The 21,098-nt window shown below is 40.3% G+C and overlaps 2 protein-coding genes, 1 long non-coding RNA gene and 2 other non-coding genes across 5 annotated transcripts; 2 read left to right on the top strand and 3 right to left on the bottom strand.

The window, feature by feature from the left end:
* Positions 1-367: 367 nt before the first annotated feature.
* On the bottom strand, positions 368-8,676 carry LOC135436134 (cytochrome P450 4c3). Its single transcript, XM_064693618.1, has 8 exons — positions 8,345-8,676; positions 2,578-2,693; positions 2,400-2,516; positions 2,169-2,328; positions 2,012-2,081; positions 1,264-1,552; positions 921-1,200; positions 368-862 (listed from the first exon to the last, which is right to left on the bottom strand). The coding sequence occupies exons 1-8, from the start codon at positions 8,577-8,579 to the stop codon at positions 522-524; spliced, it is 1,608 nt and encodes a 535-aa protein (XP_064549688.1). The 5' UTR covers positions 8,580-8,676; the 3' UTR covers positions 368-521.
* A 2,974-nt stretch (positions 8,677-11,650) lies between these two features.
* LOC135437339 (U1 spliceosomal RNA) lies at positions 11,651-11,816 on the bottom strand. The gene has a single exon (XR_010437674.1). It is a non-coding gene; the product is annotated as a U1 spliceosomal RNA (small nuclear RNA).
* Positions 11,817-12,807: 991 nt separating this feature from the next.
* On the top strand, positions 12,808-12,973 carry LOC135437338 (U1 spliceosomal RNA). Its single transcript, XR_010437673.1, has one exon. It is a non-coding gene; the product is annotated as a U1 spliceosomal RNA (small nuclear RNA).
* A 2,615-nt stretch (positions 12,974-15,588) lies between these two features.
* Sap-r (Saposin-related) lies at positions 15,589-21,008 on the top strand. The gene is made up of 7 exons (XM_064695222.1): positions 15,589-15,749; positions 15,888-15,981; positions 17,529-17,811; positions 17,871-19,695; positions 19,756-20,243; positions 20,306-20,447; positions 20,514-21,008. Exons 1-7 carry the CDS (start codon positions 15,704-15,706, stop codon positions 20,516-20,518), a joined length of 2,883 nt encoding a protein of 960 aa, XP_064551292.1. The 5' UTR covers positions 15,589-15,703; the 3' UTR covers positions 20,519-21,008.
* Positions 15,803-16,580, bottom strand: LOC135437307 (uncharacterized). Its single transcript, XR_010437664.1, has 2 exons — positions 16,127-16,580; positions 15,803-16,062 (listed from the first exon to the last, which is right to left on the bottom strand). It is a non-coding gene; the product is annotated as an uncharacterized LOC135437307 (long non-coding RNA).
* Positions 21,009-21,098: the final 90 nt, after the last annotated feature.

The following is a 21,098-nucleotide window of genomic DNA, read 5'->3' as shown; positions in this document are numbered from 1 at the left end:
TTTATAATAAGAGTAAAGAGTAAAGGGTCCAAGATGACTACCTTGAGGCAACACCAGAAGTAACGTGAAATGGCTATAAAGCTCCTGCTGTTAATGCACTTAAAACGTAATTAAATTTCATACAAAATTAATTAGCTCTTTGTCGTTATCTGTTTGAAAATAAAAACAAAAGAGGTTTACCGGAAAAACTCATTCACTAACCGAATATTGCCATGAAACTCTAAGTTATGATTTCGAATGTGGATAAAAATGTCTCCGTAGTCTCCTGTACCGCAGCTTAAGAGCGTAGACAAAATAAAAACATTATTTTATATTTTTACAAATCAATATATGTTTATCTTTTTATTAAAAATAAATGTACATACTACACAATATGGGTTCACTGAGTTTTATGTTTATACAACGATTACATATTCCACAGAGGTCAAAGAGTTATTTGCTAATTTAGCACATCCTTACTTAAGCTTCAACTTAAACTTAATATTTACAAGTTAAATACTTTGGATCAGTCACAGTTCTGCTCAATGGCGTGGCGTGATCTTTACTCTGAGCCCATCCTTGGGACGCAGAATCAGTTCGCCCAGCAGCGTCAGATCTTCGCGGCGATCAACAGCCTCGATCTTGTATTTACGCAACACTGTCGAGATGACTGCCTTCTCCTCCAAAATGGCAAACTTCTGTCCAATGCAGTTGCGCGGCCCAGCACTGAAGGGTATATAGGCAAAGGGATGACGTCCAGCGCAGTTCTCGGGCAAGAAGTTATCCGGATTGAACTGCTCGGGCTTGGGAAAGACGCGCGGATTGCGATGCAGCGCATAGGTCATGATTATAGCCTGAGTGCCGGCGGGCACCAGTTTGCCACCTAAGCAAATTATAACGTTAGCAGACGCTGAAAATCATTAGTCTTATGGAGTACTTACCGATGGTCACATCCTCGCCCACCATGCGTGCCATCATGGGCACGCTGGGAAACAGTCTGAGGGCATCCTTGATGCAGCACTCCAAATAACGCATGTCGAGCAGATTTTTCATTGTGGCGGGCGTCTCGGTGTCATCGCCAAATATGGACTCCAGTTCCTCCACAACGCGCTCCTGATATTCCGGATTGGCGCCCAGCAGGAACAATGTCCAGGAAATGGCGGCAGAGGTTGTGTCATGGCCCTCAAACATAAATGTATCTACCTCCTCACGGATATCCTCCTGCAAATCAAATCAAATCATTTTTCATTCATATATGAAAGTTTTCCTCTATTTAATCCGTACATTGGACAGGACGGTGCCCTCTTTGGAGGCATCGATCAGCAGGTCGAGGAATGCCAAGCGCTTCTTCTTGCCCAGATCATCGTAGGCATCGGGCGTTTCGTTGTTGTTGTTGTTGTTATTATTGTTGTTGTTGGCCAGCTCAGTTTTGCGCTCACGTATCACCATATTGGAGAAGCCATGGAGCGTATTAATGTACCTCTGATGCGTCTTGTAATCCTCGGTGAGGCGGAAAAGCAAATCGCTCTGCAGCCAGATCTTTGCCTGACGACTCTGCACAATGGAGCCAATGCTGTTAGCATGAGGGTGTCAAAGACATGGAGGGAGTGGAAAAGTGTTGCATTAAATTGAAAGTTAGTCAAGTGTTTGCTGTCGGTTTGACTGTCTGCCAGTCGGTCTGTCTGTCTGTCTGTCGGAGCATCTGTGTGCTTTATGAGGCATGTTATCAGCAGCAGCAGCAGCAGGAGCAGCAGCAGCAGCATTGCCATTGACATCTTAATCTCGCATATTTTGCGCTTGAGTAGAGAGCACCCCAAACACGTATACACTCATACACGCACACACACGCAGTCATAATGCGATTTGGGCGTGTGTGAGAAAGTGTTTTGAACGCTGACATTTGCACTGACAGCTCTCAATATTACACAGCTGCTCACAACCCCAAACTCACTGTTCAATTCTAGTTCTTGAAATTGTATTTAAGTAGTTTGCAGTATATGCAGTATTTTTTTTTAGTATTTTCTTCACTTACCCATAGACCGCCTTCACGTACTCCGACTCGCTGTTGCTCTGTGCATAGATTTTCCGACCCATGGCAGTTTCTGTGACGCAATTAGCAACCAGTTATTTGACATGATATATATACATAAATATATGCTATAACATATATATTTAACATTGACACTCACCGCACACAATGTCCAAGGTGCAGAGTGTGACGTAGGGGAAGATGTTGAACGCCTCGGTGCCCAGCTCCACGGCCAGTTTGCGGGCCAAGACGGCGCTTTGCTCGTTGAACACATCAATAAAATCATCCAAAATTTTGAAATGAAAGGCGGGCGTCAAAATCTGCAAAGGCCAATTAGATATATATAGTGCAGATAGTAACTATAATTCGATCAACTGTTCTCTGGGCTTACCTTTCTGCGGGAATGCCACTTACGATCCGTGCTGGTGAGCAGGCCTGTGCCCAGCCAGGGATGCAGATAGTCGTAGTCATGGCTCTTGTTCACAAACTTCTGACTGTTCAGTATGGGCTGCAAGTAGTTTGGATTAAGTGTGAATGAACACTCTCTCAGTAAAAGTTGCTGCACTTACCTCCACAGTTTCCGGCTCGAAGAGCAGCACGCGCGGGGATGTGCCCTGCCAGACGCGATTGATGCCGATCCGTGTGCCCCAGAGTTTTTGCATGCCTATTACACGATTAAAAAGCTCTGCAAGAAAAAAAAAATAACAGAGAGAAACGTTTAAGAATACAGAAATAGAAACAAATTAAACCAGTTACTAATTTGGCTCTGCCTGACAGACAGACACTTAACGAGCGTCTAAGTGTAGGATAAATAATAAATAAATGACATAAAATAAATTTTGTTGTGACATTTGCGGTCATTGTTTGGATTACCAGATGTCTCTACCAGTCTAATTTCTATACCCTGTACCCCGCAAATGGGCCAAAACAGGGTTATGTTATATTTCAGCATGGTATCCAAGTCTCTGACAGCAGTTTTGTTTATCTATCTGTCTGTGTGTCTGTTGGACTGTCAATGTATCTGTGTATCTCTGTAAGCTCGTCTAAATCTGGATCTTTAAGAGCACAAGACTTTAAAATTGATATATGGAGGCTCGTTAAGCATACGTATCTTGAATTTACTTAACATTTTTAATTACTCTCACATACATGCTGCTAGATATTAGAAAATTAGGAATAATTTGCCATCAAATTTGTCTACTATAAAGGCAGAACTTTGAAATCGGACACGAGTCATCTACTAGTCTAGCACTCTCTGCTAGAGCATTCAGACTTGCTGTATATACCCTGAACCCATTGAAAATGGGCAAAAATAATGGTATAATATTTTTGTGTATGTAACAGAGAGAGGAAAGCATCTCCGACCCCATAAAGTATATATATTCTTGGTCAGCATCAATAGCCGAGTCTATCTTCCCATGTCCGTGTGTTCGTCCGTCTGTCTGTCAGTCCGTATGTATGATCGTGTCGATCTCAGAACTTGTAAAAGCTAGAGACTTTGAATTATTCAGTACGAGTTTATTTCTGGCCATCGACAGCTTGCCCCGTTTCCAAGCGTTAAAAGTCAATATCGAAATCTTGTTTATCTTGTTTATTGAGCAAAATTGAGATAGACGCCAAATTTGACAGTAGAATAGAATATACAGATCAAGAATCTTTCAGTTTATAACTAGCGCGAACTGCATTCGGTGTATCAGGGTATCCCCCATTCGGGCACTCCCGACTAGAGCATTCCCACTTGCTTGCAGTTGCATTTTCAAATGTTGGGGCGGCGATTCGATTCGGGTTGCCAGTTCACGTGTGAAAATTGTTTGCGACACCAATTAAAGAAAAAACTTACAAATCTTTGTGTGTGTGCTCACATGTGAGAAACAATCAAGGCCGTGTAATCATGTAAAAACGTTGTGTTAATTTTAATATGTTACACTTGTTCATCACGTCGGTAAACATATATATATGTAAGCTGCTCTGTCTAGGCTTCTTGGGTTTTTTTTTTTTTAGTTTTCTTTTTTGTTTTATTGCTGTCAGAAACCTGCGCCGGCGCACGTTGCTCATGCAGCCCGCTTTGCTGGTCATTTGTTGCATTAATTAAAAAGATGACACACACACGCACACCGACACACACACCGTCACTTTCAGAGATGTCTAATAATGATTTTATGTAACCCAAAACTCAACCGTCAACACGAATTGTTATAAAAAAAAAAACGCAACACCCAAAAGACAAGCGGCTATTGCGGCCCCCTCTTTGGTCCACCGGGTCCCGGCATGTGGTGCTCGGCATGCTGCTGCCCCTTTTGGGCTGCTGCTGGCCATCTCGCTCGTCGGAAGTTTGCATGTTAAACGCGGCAAAAATACGCTAACAATCAAATTTCCTACGTGCAAAAATAATATAAAAAAGCCAAATGCGAAGCAAAACAAAATGAAATGAAACGAAACAAAACAAAACGCATTTCAAATCTTTTTACCGGCTCTCAGAGTATTCATTATGATTTTCGCTTTGAAATTGGCTTGTGGGTTGCTTTTGTTGTTGTTGCTGTTGCTGCTGACCAGCTTGTTGACAAACTTGACATAAAACAGCAACACATTTTTTTTTTGGCTGCTTTAAATTGCGTTAACAATTTGAAATAATTTATGTGCCGCTTTATAACTTGCAACAATTTGTCATTGGGCCAAATTGTGGCACATTAAATACATGAGATGAAAAGGCGCTTTTCAAGTTGCCGACGATCTAATGCTCTGCCAGCAATAGCAAAGGCTTTTCTTAACCAAAGCAAAATCTTATCGATGAGTGGATCGCGCTGCAAAGTAATACGATTTCGATAAACAGTATAGTCTTATAAATCGACTTTATGATGGCTCCATCAATGCGTTACGCTTTATACCGTCTATAAAGGGTGTTATAAAAATCATTAACGCATTGCCGCAACAGTTGATGTTAATGTGGCTGTTAATGTTGATGTCAAGCCGGCTTTCAATGCCAGACCGCAAGCACCCACGACCACAGAGACTCGGTCTCAGTCTCAGTCTCAGTCCCAGAGTCAGAATCGGAGCCGGGCTGCGGATAGCCGAGACCCAGACAAGTTGGCACTGACTGCCAAATAATGTTCTTAACATTAGAGCTCGAATTCCAAGCACCCGACGCAGGCCTTGGTATCTAAACACTTCAAATGCTGCTAGTCTTAAGCAGCTTTTGGATAATTATGAATTAAAATCTCTGGCACTTGGGCCACCAAGGTGACCTTGGGCCGCTCATTTGTTGCAACATCAGTTGTGGATGCTACTGTTTGGTCGCTTGATAACTTCTTAAGTCATACTTGAATTAGATAGAAAAACGCTTAAGTTAATTCAAGTTGTTGTTCTTGTTGTTGGCGTTGTTGTTGCTATTGCAGGGGCAGGGGCTGCCCCAATCGGCACACAGAATCCATAAGTTGCAGCAACAGGTTCCTAGATTGCCTTGAACTGAACTGCAGATACATCTGCGACCGGCAAAAAGCGAAAGCCGTGAGCACATAATTAATTTTTTTCATCAAAGTTTATTTTTTTTATATTTGTTTGCATATATGCAAATTTGTTAGCTAAGAATTTGCTGAACAAAAGATCCATTTGAAATTTACTTAAATTGCAGAATAACATTTGTTAATGGCCCAATTGAAATAAATTTTATGATGACCGGATTTGGGCTGGGCTTTTAATAACTTAGCACAATGTCATAATACTCTATTAGCTCCATCAAGAGTCTAGCCAAACTCTTGCAGCGAATGCTTAGTTCACGGTTCAAGCCAAGGCCTTGCTTTAACATTCGGTTCCTTAAGCTACTATATATCCAGGGTTGGATGTTGAATTGGGCGAGTCAAATTTCTATAATCTTTTAATAGAACTTTTCAATTTGTCATAACTAAGATTAATTATATCAAATACACTTTCATATTTGTTGAAATATGTGTATTTTTCTTAGTTTTCGTCAAGTAACAAAATACATTTTTGAACCAAAAAGTGTGCTCCGATTAAGATTCAGGCTCGGTCTATCTTTATGCAACTCATTAAGTTACATTTCATGGCCCTTCAAATTGGTTCGGTTTCAGCCGTGCTCAATAAATCACCTCGGTTCAGGTCTATTAATTGGCATCAATCTCTGCATTAACATTAAGACTTATTAGTGCGAATGAAAGCACAATTTAAATGCATATGCCAGAATGGGTAGAGTTTAAACCGGCTGCCAAAAACTGACAGTTTGGCCCGCAGGCAGCCGACTTCCGACAATTCCAACTGCTTGAGAACATTGAAGTGAGGCCAAAAGCTGAGCTACCAAAAAACTCATCTAGCCAGAAAAACCACTTCACTCCACTTCGCATCAGTCTCTAACTGTGTAGACAAAGAACAAAGAACCAGACGGATAGGAAACGCACCTCGAGACCAGACAAAAGCATAATAACACAACATAAGCATCAAATGGAAATTTTTCGAATATTTTCAATACCCTCAAAAATATTTCCTACACGATTAGCATCTCGAATTGAACTTGGCCGACTGAAGAAGCTGCAGCCCAAATAGCATGTGCTTGAATTTAGATACACGCATGTATGTATCTTTGTGTGTCTATTTATCAATCTGTGCTGCTTGCTGCGTTTCCGCATTTAGAGATACTTTTCTGTGTGCCTGTGTGTGTGCGTGTGTGTATGTTAATTGATGTGTGTTTTGATTTTTTTTTTTTTTTTGTGGCGTTCGAACTTGCTGCGGAACTATTAGATTAGCTTGTGAATTAATCATTCCAAAATTTATTGAACGCTCAAGTTTGGTGCTTTTCCAAACGACTCTCCATTTATTAGCTGCAAAAGCTGCATAGATTGTCTGTGGCTGGCTTTGAATGTCAAGTCCAAGATCAAGATCAAGTTCAATTTAAGCGCACGTCCGCCTCAGACCCAGGGCTCATATTATTAAGCCTTTATTTTGCCTTAGAAGTTTATGATCGTTTTGTTGTTTTTACAACTTCTCGAGTGTTTTGTTTGGCTTGTTATTTAACCATTTATGAGGCAGCTACTGTTTTTCTTTGTGCTTCAGTTCTTGACAAACTTGCACAATATTGCTTTTTTGAAGTTAATTTATTTTCATACAACAAATGTGGCATTTCCGCAGTTTACCAAAAAAAAGGAGCCCTTTTATGATGATTGTTATGATTTTTTTGTGTTGAAGGTGAAAGTTGTTGCCGCTTGCCTCATATCAAGTTCAAATTTGGCATTAGCGCAAAAAAGAAGAAAATTAAAATAATTATGTGATTCACACTAACTATGGGTATGTATTTGTGTTTATTCAATTTTGCGGCTGAGTTGAAGGTCTCGTTACAGCTTTATTTATTTTTTTTTTTATAAATAAGCTAGATTTGTTTATTTTTATTTATTTGAAAATAAATCGAGATGAATGAAGTGATTAAATAGTTGATTTTGATTAAATATAAACAGAAAGAAAAACAATAATAATAATTAAAGTGAACACAAAACTAATTCAAAAGACAATAAGAACAAATGGAAAAATTAAAATAAATTCTTAAATTTTTCATTAGCCACAAAATTGTTAAAAACTCGATCACAAAATATTCGTATTTTATTGGTATAAACAATTAAAATGTAAAATTGTAGTTATGCAATTGGCTTTCTCCAATTACTATGCAGCATTTATTATGATTAAAATGTACAATTTTATTTTCATAATTTCAGTTCGAATTTGGCGGCTGCTTATTTATTGTTAGCAAAAGCTAATGCAGCTAATTTTGCTAATTAAATAAAATGTTTACCAAGAGACACAAGTTTGCTAAAATTTAAAACAATTTAAAGGCAGATATAAGTTAATATCTTTTACTCAAATAATGCAAATCTGTATGCTGAACATTTGTTCTATTCTATTAGATCATCAAAACGTCAATTAGCACATTTTCGAACTGTATTCTTTTCGCCCTCAACATTTATTTGATCACGTATTTCTGTTTCTATAAAGATCTTTTTCCTGTGAAATTGAAAGCAAAGAAAGCGAAACTGAAAGTGACATAAAAAAGTTCATTAACATTTGGGAAAAACTAATGCCAAATGCGGAGAGCACTGTGGATTCACAAATAAATCGCGGGCATCATTGACTGGCTGTTGGATCGTTAGTTTATCCGTAAATTAGCACCTAATGCCGAGTGTGCTTTATTTCTATGCTTTATTTACTACGAGTTCTATTGGCTTATTCAATGAGATCAATCTCTTACGTGCAGTCGAGTTCGAATAGTTAGATTCAGGGTCGAGATACACAAGAAAGCTGTAGAACAGTGCACAATTATGGGCTTAGCCAAGAACTCACCATCGTGATCCACATTCATTTCAATGGCATTGCCCAGAAAGGGCAGCGCGGCAGGTCCGGGTATCTTTTCGATATATTTAACCCAACGGGCGCGTCTCTTATTGTAGACCACTAGGAAAATGCTGATAGTGGCCAGCAGAAATATAGTTATAGGCGAATAGCCCGATATGATCTGTGCGGCTTTCGAGAGCAATATGCTCTCGGCCATCAACGAACTAAATACTTTTGAGGACATTTCGCAAACAGTTTTACACTTGGCCAATCGCCTTTGGCATATCCTTTACACACATGCACACGCGCACACAAGTCGAGTTGGGATTTTATTTATGTTTTTTTTTTTTTTGTGTGATCAATTTTAATCCGGACCCGGCACGATCACAATTTGAATTCTCTGCTCGACACTAACGCTGCGAACTCCGACACACAACTAACAAAAAGTTTGAGTTTGCATAAAAATTTAAAAAGAAGTGCTAAATTTTCGGCTTGGCGTTTCGGCTTTTCGGTTTCGTCGCTCAGCTCGGCTAACATGTGTGTGTGCGAGTGTGTGTGTGAGCCGGAGATGAAGCCGATCGCACAGACGCTGTAAAAAGGCAGCAGAAAATCTACTGCTACTCGGTCCGCACTCATGTGTGTGTTAGTAGTAGTAGTAGCCGAATGGTATTGTCATATTTTATGTTCAACATGAGTTGGCGTTTTGCGGCTGCTGCTGTTGCTGCTGTTTGTGGCAATACGGCAATAATATGGCCACAAATTTGTGCATTTGTGATGGTTTCTTATACTCTATTCATCAAGTGCAAACGAGTATATTAGCCTTTTTGTGGAATGTCCAAGGACTTAAAGGACTTAAGGACTTAAAAGTTGGCATATGATACCTATGTATGTACACTCGTCTACAACCGCGTCGAATATTGTGTTAAGTTTGTCGAACCACGCCCGCTAGAAGGCGTGCAAAACACAAACATCTTATATAATAACATTTAAAACCTTAACCATAAAAATCAAACCAAAATGATTGTGGCCACGCGCGTAGCCTCTAAATTGTAAGAACTATTATCCAAAGTCACAGTTTGAGCATCACGAGGTTCATAATCAGCCAGACTTCTTCTCTATAAATTGAATCTCTGAACAGAGTATTGTGCAGTCGGTTGCCGCCGTGCCCACTCGGTTCTTCGGCTTTGTTGGCTGCCCTTGTATCTCTATCTTTAAACTCATATGCAGTTAAAATTGTGCAGACAATTGCTTGACAGTTCTGTTGGACCTACTCGGGCTGTCGGTTGGCTTTGCTCCCGTTTAATGGAGCTCATTTGTTGCAGGGCCTTTGAGCGCAATTAGCAAGAGTTTTGTGTCTTGCGTTTTTTGGGATGAAATCGCTCGATTCTATTAAAACTGTACACTGCCCGTCCGTCAGGCAGTCAGGTAGGTAGTCAGGCAGTCAAGTGTAGGTACACAATTCATTATATGAGTGCAATTAAAACAACTTGACTGTGTCATGTCCGCCGCTGAAAGTGGAGCGTTTAATTTGAGTGGTCAGAATTTCATAACTCGCATCTAGTCGATGCGGTTACTCTTCGGTGCCTTCTGCTCCGAACATATTTTCCGGCTCAAACCGATTCTTAGCCAATTAGCAATTTGCATTTAGAATAGAGTTTGCGGAATTATCACTCGCATGTTAAACAAATATTCTTTGTTTATTGGCCCAAGGTCGCGAGCAACTCTTCGAGTCCCCAACATTTTGCCAACTGATCTATATAAAGGGAATAATTTTCATGGTCAGGGCTGCCAGCACTAAAATCATTATATAACTGGTTCCGCATGATATTCTATAACAAAATCAATTTCATATCAACACAACATCGCGCTTACCTGCGCAGCAAATCAAGTTATGTTGATGACTTACTCGTATTCTTAGCCTAAGAATTAAGTATTATTCAATGGGACTTAAGTTTGTGGTTTCGTTTTCATACCCTGCATATGTTAGGGAATAGACGAATGTTTGAGCTTCCTCTCTGAACACAATTTCCTTGAGTAGAAGCCAACCATCCATATTCTATATATTTACTTTTTTCCTTAAAATTAATTGGAACACAGAATTACTATTATATTAAAAAATATTATCTTTCGATAAAGTTGTTACCCAAAAAATGATTACATATTTTTAAAATTTTGTATGTAATTGCTTTTTATACGTCAGAATCCTTATAGAACTGAGCACGTGCTATTTTCTAGTCGACTCGCCCGTTTTTCTTGTACTATACATATGTCATTCGATAGAACCTGTTCAGCACACATACGCAAATTAAAGATAGAACCTTTAAAAAAACCTTTCTTTTATATTTTTGTCGATTGCTAAACGAACCATCGAAATATTCTGAAATATTATTGCCTATTAATTATGCAATTTGGGTTCAACAGAACCTGTGGCATAATCGTAAAGAAACTGGAAATAATACTTAGACAACTTTGAATAAACAAATTAAACAAGTTTCTTGTATAATATGTAAATAACTTTCCAGTTGGATTTGATGAGGCAAAGATACGAAGCAATATCAGACAAGAACACGGCAATACTATACGTATCTTTCATCTCACCTTCACATGTTAGAAAATCATGGGCTAGATACATTTTGATATGCCCTTGCAGATCATCTCAACTCGCACCAGCGCATATCTAGATATTTATTAATATCGTGTCAGTCTATAAACTGTTTTATGCGCACTTCCCAAACACGTAATTATTCTATCACGTCGCGGCCACAAAGTCTTTGTCTACGTTTGTCTAGGAAGTAACAGCTGGCCAGTGAATCGTTCTTTAATTAGACACAAATTAACAACTTCTCTAATAAAAAGCAGCTCTGCGAAATAAGTGCAAGTCACTGTGCGTTCGATAGTTCCACTTAAGACAGTAATCCTTTACCATATTTTTATACAATTCTGCGTTTTCGTCTTCATGAACACATTTATGGTTCCCGGCAAATGTATAAGCCGATTGCCTTCGTCGTATTATGATGGTGGTATACCCGAAATAGAGGCCAGTATGAGATTCGGGGCTTTTCTGGGTTGAGAGGTACCTTCTGATGCATAAAAATATATCAAGAAATGCTTTATACACTAATGCTCAAGACGTCTGAATACTTGTAAGACAAACTGGTTTATAATGTCCCATCTTAGAGTTAATATCCCATATCTTTGAAATATATCGCCACATTTTAATTGCGTTAACCTAACGACGTTGGAATAGTCACGTACACTTTTTACAGATTAAATCTGCGTTAAGTACTTTTATTTAGTGGTATATGTATGCATAAATTCGGGACGGCGCGAACGCTCTTCCCGGCTACCAAAAATTACACGCACGAGTTATTCACATTAGGAATAATCGCAGAGGTCAACTCAGCCGAATGTGCAATGACCAAGCCTCGCTCCGGAGGAACCGCCTTCGTGATCACGGTTAACCTCTACGCCAGGTAAGTATGCTTTTCTCCGCTCTGGAACAAGCACTCCAATCCAGGCGCGTCAGAACTGTTTGAGAATTATAAAGTGAAAATTTCAATTCAGACGAGAGTAGCAGAGTCAACTAGATTGTACAATGTGCAGGAGCAGTCAATTCCTGGGGGTTGAAATGTGTAATATGGGCTGATGTAAGTTGTTATACCCTTTGGTGCTGCAAACAATGGTTTTTATTAGCTGGGCTTATCAGTTAAATTTGTCAGTTCCATACTCACTAAAACATATAGATCGTATAAAGCATCTATAATTAAATTAGTGCTTATCTATAATTAATTTGGCAAATATAAGCATTTAAATAGGCCTTCAAATCGGGTATTTAAAGTTCACTGACAAAATTCTGATACTGATAGTATAGAAATAAAAAGTGTGAAATTTCTTTTAGATGATTGTTAGAATTACAATCTATGGAATAACTTGTATCGATATAAGTTTAATTTAAGTTTTATCTTTAATAACAGTTTAATTTTACTGTTGATAAAACAAATTACCAAAAAGAAAAAAATTATTGCTGATACATAATCAAACTACATACAGAAATAAGCAAGAAAATTGTTGCTTATCAAAAGTCCAGCGGTCAAGTAATAATAAAATTAGCACTCTCCAAATAATAGAATTTTATATTTTTACATAATTTTTATGTTCAAAATATGTACTTTATATATTAAAAATATATATATAAAATACAAATAAATACAATATATTTAAAAGAATATTATTATATCATTGTGTCCCCAAGTGTTTCGCTGTTTCAGCGCTATGCACACCCGTCATCCCTGCTTTCGGCGCAGATAATGTTTGCCTGCTTCTGCTAACACACGTACAAGTGCCCAGCTGTTGGCATAGCATACTTTGCCAGTTTTGCCTGCTGTAGGAATTTTCACATGTGCGCGTCTTGTAATTCTCAAACGGTTCTGACTCGGCCGGTATGGTGTGCCTGTTCCAGAGCGGAGCAAAGCATACTTACCTGGCGTAGAGGTTAACCGTGATCACGAAGGCGGTTCCTCCGGAGCGAGGCTTGGTCATTGCACATTCGGCTGAGTTGACCTCTGCGATTATTCCTAATGTGAATAACTCGTGCGTGTAATTTTTGGTAGCCGGGAATGGCGTTCGCGCCGTCCCGAAATTATTAATACATAATAGCAAACAAACAAATGTTATAAAAAGGTGGCCTTTAAATGCCTTCACTGGGTCAAAGCAGTCGGCCAAGCACAATGAAGCGTTTAGTGGTCGTTGTGTGTTCCAATGCAACTCTTCTAGTTTAGCTTCTATAAAATAAAAACAAGCTCTCTTGAACTTGATCTTCTTGCATAGCGTTGCGGAAGAAGCCTTCGTCTGCGTATTTATGATAAGAGCGTCTGTTGAAACTCTTATATGTGTGCTTGGGTTCCTCCTTCTGGCCTTTGTTGTTATTGGTGGCGCGCGGTGGTTCCGTTGGTTTATCATTAGCAGCGAATTTGACTCACAAATATCGACAAATCCGACGCGTTGTTGTTGCTGCTCTGCTGTATTTATTAACTCGAGTTTTGTTTTACGGCATTCGCACTACCGCTAAAGCAGCAGCAATCGACAGCAACAGTTGCTGTGGGGCTGGCAGCGATAAGGTCAAGTTCATTTCCGCATTGCTCTGATCTTGGTCTCAGGGCAGCAGTCAAAGAATGATTGGTAATGACTGCCATTTGCCAGCTTGGGCCTTAACCGTCTATGAGTTGCAGAGCCCCTCCCCCTTGCGGGTCTAATCGCGTCAAGGAAGTTGCACAAGTTTTACAACCTGACATAGACGAGGGGCAATAAAACAAGTTACCATTAGATGAAGTGTATGTGACGCACTTTGAGGTTTCTCCGGCTCGTTGCCCGCTGCCCCTTGCCATTTAGTTGCAGCCACTCGTAATTACGCACGTAATTAGGGTTACAAGCGCACAATCTCTCTGTCCGTCTCCAACTAAGTATGTCACGCAACGAACCATCTAAAACTGAAACCGAATCCCTCCAAACCCCAACTGCGAGTACTCTTTGGCAATGGTCTCTTCACCGTGTGAACAACGAGCCCCCCTCCCGCACGTTACTATGCGTTTTTAATTTGTGCCTAGTGAAAATAATTCGTTAGAAAATGAACTTGAATTGTGGCTGCTGAACTTGGAGGGCGCCCAAAAAAGTAAGATTCTTAAAACCTGCCCAGTTTAGTGGACATATAATTCATTGTCAATGGTCAAGTGTATTTATAATTTGGCAGTACTGCAATTAAATCTGGTAAAGAACCAAATACCACCGCTCACAGCTGGCCACCTTGGCCACGCCAAGTCGAGTTTCAAGTTTCCTTCGGCGGCTTGACACAGTTTGTAGCAATATTGGTTGGATCGGCGTCGACGGCTGCATTTGGCATTTCGTTTGCCCAGTCAATCACCAGCAGCCACTAGCTGCTGACCTCGACTTTCAGCTGAGGCTTAGTAGCAGCAGCAGCTGCAAGTGAGAATGCCCCAAACATTCTCGACTGGCTCAAGCTCCCACACAAAATGAGTTTTCAGAATTATTAGAAAAAATTGCAATTTGCAGCTAAGATTTGTTTATTTTCATTGTGTGAACACAATTCAGCTAATTAAAATGCATTTTCCCAAGATGAAACGTTACAAGAACAAACAGCTTAACGAGCGCCCTAGGCCTGGGCCCCAAAGATCTAGCTGAGATCATTTGGCGCGCTGAGTAACATCAATGAATTATTAGAATTCTGTTTGGCTATAATTACAATTGAATTTTTATGCATGCTTGAGCGCAGCTGGATTATAACTGAGTGTTTGGTTAAACACTTACGAGAGCTAAACACTTCAGCAACAGTTCAAGAACATTTGCCGGTGGTTATTGCCATAGTTTAGTCAGTCATTTAATAACAATAAAGGCAGAATTCGCACGTTAAACAATTAAACAAACGGCATAAATGACAACGATATTTATATATATATATATTTATATAAAAAAATTCAAAAGGCAATCAAAATTTATAAATTGTACAAGTAAAGCTGATTCGACTAATCTGTATTTTTGTTCAGTATTAAGCACATAATTTATGAACATTTTTTAAGAAAGGCAATGTAAAAAAGGAAAAGGAACCTATTATTTTAAATATTTTTATATTTATATATTTCTTGGTCATGACGAGATTCGAACTCGAGTCTACATGCATGTTTCACAAAATTAAGTGTAACCTGTTTTAACGGTGTGGCAGCGCCAACGTAAAATTTTCTTGCTAAGTGGCAACCTTATGTATGAATACTTGTGCTGCTTAATGTAAACTCAAATTTCTTGACCCTTAACTAATATTACATTCACTGTTCAGTTTGCAGCTAAAAATTACACAATATAAGTACGTACACTTATTATACCCCTTCAAATTGCAATTTTAAGCCGAAAAATATCGAAATAAAAATATGCTGAACGATTTCAATTAGAGATGAGCGTGTTTGCGAGTTTTCAGCTTGCTGAATATAGCTAAAGTAAGTGGCGTTCACAAAAATGTCATCTGGGATAATTCCATTAAAATGTATTGTTTGTGCTTTAATTTTGTAGAATAAATAAATTATAGTAGACCGAAACAGAATTATATCTGCACTGCAACGGATTGAAAAAACTATCGGTATGCTTTGGCATTTGGCATATCGATAGAATTAATTTCTAGTGAAAACTTCTGGTCACACTGTAAAATAACAAAAGCAAAGCAACGCAATTCGTTTTCGCATTAATCATCAAATATTCATTCAGTGCAGTTGCAGCTGGAGTGTTAAAAGAGCAAGTAACATTAAAATTTGTTTAATTATATATAAAAGTGAAGTCTAGCTAAGAGCACACACCCAAAACAACAAAATGCGTAACGCGGGCCTTTTGGCCATTTTGGCTGTGTTTGTTTGCGGTAAGTTGAGACGTCGGTAGTGAATATTGCGTATTGGTTTTGCACAAATTAAATAGATTTGAAATATATACATATATACATATGTATGTATATATATTTTTTTTATTAAATTTGCCATTGTGTATTTTGTTATTTTAGGCGTCTGTGTTTCATCAACGCCAATCGCTGAGCAGCCGCTGGTTGGTGCCAGTAAATGCACCTGGGGCCCCTCCTATTGGTGCGATAATCTCAGGTGAGTCTAGAACAAATTGGAAAAGCGCTTTGTCATCGGCAAAAAAAAGAGTCGGTGCAACGCCCCCGCCTCTGCGCGCGCCTCTACAAAATAATGTATATAAAACAATGGCCACTACGCAGTTATTAACCCGTTGCGCGTTTACCGTTTCTTTCTTGAACTGTTTTCATTGTTCGTCGGCAGAAGAACTGTTTGATAAGGCAATCAGCAGAGTCAGGCGTCCGTCCAAGGCAGAGCCGCCATTCTGCTTGGCTCATCGATAACCTTTGTTAGGCGTTTACAGTTGCTCTATTTTATTTAAGCGCTATTTTGCTCTACTTTTTATTTCTGTTTGCACACTTGTTAGATGTACATACGTGCGAGCTTTGGCTACACTTTGCACTCATTCTCTCTCTTCCTCTCTTGTCGTCTATCAGTCTGTTTTTATGTGTTGTGTTGTATTTTGTTTTCCCGTTTCAATTTCGCTTTAAATTGAATTAACAAAAAGACGTCCAGTCAAGTCAACTCATTACATATGTATATATTTATATGTATATTTATGTATGTATATGTATGCAAACTGTATAATCAGCCGCCAATTCCGATGACTAATCAGTTTGAGCAATGCCTGGGCTCGTCTTAGGGCTACTCTTTGTCCGATTTCGCTTAAAGTTGATATTTTATAAGCTTTGACTCAAATAACTAAGTATTCGTCATAGAAGAAACTTTATGGAGAACAGTCAGTTCTCTGGCAGTTTCTTATCAATAAAACGCTATCGATCTCTGAGTAATCCAAATAATAGCAATATCTCTATTGGCCTTAGGTTTTAAACATACATAACTTACAGTAAACACGCCACTCCAAACAAATAATTGCATTTACTAGCAACTGGTTATATAAGCAGCCCGCTACAGTTACAATTTTTATACAATTTATGCAATATTTTTGCTATAGCATCAAATTACTGATTTTCCATAAACATTTCATTCTCTGTTTGTTTATTAACTAATTTACGAGCACGAAATCGCTTAAGTCTTTGTTTGCCAAGATTGTAGACATTAAACAACGTCGCAAATTTTGTGCAATGAGAAGTCGTAGATATACACATATAATATATATTTATATGCCATGTCCGTGCTTATCTGTAGTATATATAGATTTGTTTGTTTTGTAAAAATTAGCGCTTTGCTGTGCCCCACAGCACAGAAAGAACAGTAATTTTTCTGCAAATCAAATTCGAAATGTATTCACAACAATATCCGATTAATATCTTAAATGGTAGGGGAGCTAAACATAGTCCCCCCACTGTCCATTAAATGATAATATGTATATGATTGTGTATATTTATTTACCGCGGGTGCATTCAACTAGCGCATGTTGCGAGGGTTCGTTCAATGCTTTGGACTCTGGTCTTTGCTGACTTGGTGAAACACGATTATGAATGCGGGTCATTTGAGGCGTTTTATTTTGCTTAACTGCGGACACTGCAGAATTATTTAATGCTTGCTTATCAATTGATAAATTTTTGCTGGTTTAATAAACGATGTCTTCTATTTCGACCCGGCAGCAATGCAAAGGACTGCAGAGCGACGCGCCACTGCATTCAGACCGTGTGGGAAAAGCGAGTGGTGCCTGTGGACACTGATTCCATTTGTCAGATATGCAAGGATATGGTTACACAGGCGCGCGATCAGCTGCGCAGCAATGAGACCGAGGAGGAGCTTAAGGAGGTGTTCGAGGGCTCCTGCAAGCTGATACCCGTCAAGCTGGTGCAAAAGGAGTGTATCACGCTGGCCGACAACTTCATACCCGAGTTGGTTGAGGCGTTGTCCTCCCAAATGAATCCCGACGTGAGTAGCTTAAGATAAAACTCATTTTCTTTACATTCATCTATAACATGCAATTGCAGCAAGTTTGCTCTGTGGCTGGTTTATGCAACAGCGCTAGGATTGATGAGCTGATGAAGCAAACCTATCAGGCAGCGTTGGATGGCACACTCAAAGAAGAGGATGTGGTTGTCAATAATGAGTCCGAGCCGTTGGAGAAGAAGGAGACTGGCTTGACACAGCTGTCCTGTGGCAACTGCAACCTGCTCGCGCGCAAGATGCAGAGCAAGTTCGAGTCGACGAATCGCGACAATATGGTTGAACAGTTGCTGCATTGGTGCGGCGCCATGTCCAGCTTCTCAGATGCCTGCGCCAACTTGGTGCTGACCTATTTCAACGATATGTATGAGCATGTGCAGCAGCATTTGCAAACGGATGGCCTGTGCCATTTGTCTGGCGTGTGTGCGGCCCGCTACCATCAGCACGAGGACGATGTTAAGGAACCGGAAGCACTTACAACTTTGGAGGGCATCGGCGATGACATTCCCTGTGCGCTGTGCGAGCAGCTGGTGAAACATTTGCGTGATGTTCTGGTGGCCAACACAACAGAAACGGAATTCAAGCAAGTGCTTGAGGGCTTCTGCAAACAGTCGCGTGGCTTCAAAGACGAGTGCATCAGCATCGTGGATCAGTACTATCATGTCATATACAGCACACTGGTAAACAATCTGGATGCCAATGGCACTTGCTTCCTCATTGGTGTTTGCCCCAAGGGCTTGGATCTGGGTTACGATGCGCCCATTATGCCGTTGCTGCCCGCCATTGCGCCCGCCGAAGTGCATGTGACCATTAGGAAGCTGGGTGCAAACGAACCTAAATTTAGCCAACAGCAAATTGTGGACATGCAGCTGCCCATTGATCATTTGATGGGCGCCGCCAATCCCGGCCAGCTGGTACAGGGCGGTGAACTGTGCACCATTTGCGAGTACCTGCTACATTTCATACAGGAAACGCTGGCCACGCCCGCTACCGATGATGAGATTAAGCATACCGTTGAGAGCATTTGCACCAAGCTGCCACGAGGCGTAGCTACTCAATGCCGCAACTTTGTAGAAATGTACGGCGATGCGGTCATTGCGCTGCTAATCCAGGGCCTGAATCCGCGCAGCGTTTGCCCCATGATGCAAATGTGTCCGCGTAACATTGAGAAGCAAGAGGACATCGAGGTGTTCCACCCAGAAACGGTGTCAAGCGATCAACAGGATAAGCCCACATGCCCGCTCTGTTTGTTTGCCGTCGAGCAGGCTCAGATCAAGATACGCGACAACAAGTCCAAGGAGAATATCAAGAAGGTGCTCGACGGTCTCTGCTCGCATCTGCCCAGTAAGCTGCGTTCCGAGTGCGTAGACTTTGTCGAAACCTACTCCAATGAGCTAATTGACATGCTCATCACAGACTTTAAGCCGGAAGAGATTTGCGTGCAGCTCAAGCTGTGCCCTAAGTCCAAGGATTATCTGGATGAAATGGGAATCAGCCTCTTAGATAGCGCGGAGAACGATAAGTCAGACAGCAGCAGCGAGGAATTTGCGGCCAATGAAATTAACTCCAGCGATGAGCTGCCTATTCAGATCACCTTTGATAAGGACTTTAGCTTGGGACCCAATTGCTTGATCTGCGAGGAGGTGGTCAAAACAGTGGAAAAAAAGATCGGCAAGCACGCGACAAAGTCAGACATCAAGAATGCCCTTGAGCGCTCCTGCGACAAGTTAAAAAAACCGCTGGCCAATAAGTGCCACACATTCATTGACAAACACGGCGATCAGATTGCCGATCTGCTGCTGAAAGAGATGGATCCCAAACTGATATGCCTGGAACTAGGCATGTGCCTGGGCGGGGAGCAGGAGGATCGTAAGTGAAAGGAATACCCTAAAAATTTTAATATATTAGAAATTTACTCTCAATTGACAGTTGACATCGATGAAGCCCTGAAGTACGATGTAATTGTTCTGCCCAAGCGCCGAGACGAGAAGGTGGCACGCCTAGAGTCAACAAAAGTCGACGAACCACCAACCTGTGTGCTGTGCGAGTTTGTCATGACCAAACTGGAGACGGAACTGCAGAACAAGACCGAGCAGGATGAGATCAAGAGAGCCATACGCGTTGTCTGCGATCGCCTCCCGTCGACCATACGCAAGCAATGCGACAGCTTTGTCGATGGTTACGCCACGGCCATTATCAGTCTGTTGAGCAAATTGCCGCCCAAGGAGGTGTGCCTGAAGCTGCAGCTATGCTTTAGCCAGGCCGTCAACGACGAGGTCATCGAGTGTGGCGTTTGTCATGGCGTGTCGCAGTCCTTGCTGCCCTTTTTCCGTTCACAAAAGGATCACGGCAAGTTGGGCGTACAGGACATGATCTCAGAGGCCTGCGAGAACTTGCCAGCCAAGTACTATAATATTGTAAGCCAAGCCATCTTAATTTTATTTTATATCATACTAATTTGAAATTGTTTTTATTGCAGTGCTCCGAGATGATCTCCATTTATGGCTTTAGCATCATGCATCTGTCTGAGCGTCCCTACATTGATCAGTCGCACGTTTGCGCCGAGATTGGCAAATGCTTCGATAGCGAGAAGTCCGCGCTGGCCTTTGCCAGAATTTCAGGTATGTGACAGCTTTTACTAAACTCATATATAAAGTGTTTTAATTTACTTCAACCTTTAATTACAGCTTAAGATGTTGCGTGTTGCGTACTAAACGCAACCGTCACGTGATGTGTCGCAATGGGGCGTCACGATTTATATATATATATATCTATTATATCTTTACTTATATTTACATTCTGTACTCCATTGGGACTGTAAATGATCGAAAATTGACTTATTGTTTCGCACGTTTTATATGTTTATTTCCTTTTCTTAATTACTTTATATTGCGCTTAATTTGAAAAAGAAATTGTGGGTGATAGTTAAAATGCGAATGCAACTGAAACTGAATGATTTTTGTAAGCGTATGCGAAAAGGGCTTAAATTAAACATAAATTGTAATAGTAGACACGCCCATTCCGGTCATGTACTTTTTAAAAACCACTTAAAACCTGAAACCACTTTAAACTGGTTTTGAAACCCGGAACAGGCTGAGAGAAATCAACCAAATTCCCTTAACTAAATCAAAAAAAAAAGAAAACAAAGTGTGTGTGTAGCATAAGACGCCAAGTGTAAAACATGAGAACGAGAATAAAATCTGATAAATAAATCTTTAAAAAGGAAACAAGGAAAAGGAAATTTTTGGAAACAGTTTTTCCAGTGTACACTA

The sequence above is a fragment of the Drosophila montana genome, unplaced genomic scaffold, assembly GCF_035044405.1.
Source record: "Drosophila montana isolate Dmon_TW-CO22-7 unplaced genomic scaffold, ASM3504440v1 contig_3733_1, whole genome shotgun sequence".
NCBI classification, from domain to species: domain Eukaryota; kingdom Metazoa; phylum Arthropoda; class Insecta; order Diptera; family Drosophilidae; genus Drosophila; species Drosophila montana.
Note: the sequence above shows the minus strand (reverse complement) of the source record. Positions and strands in the feature narration are given on the sequence as shown.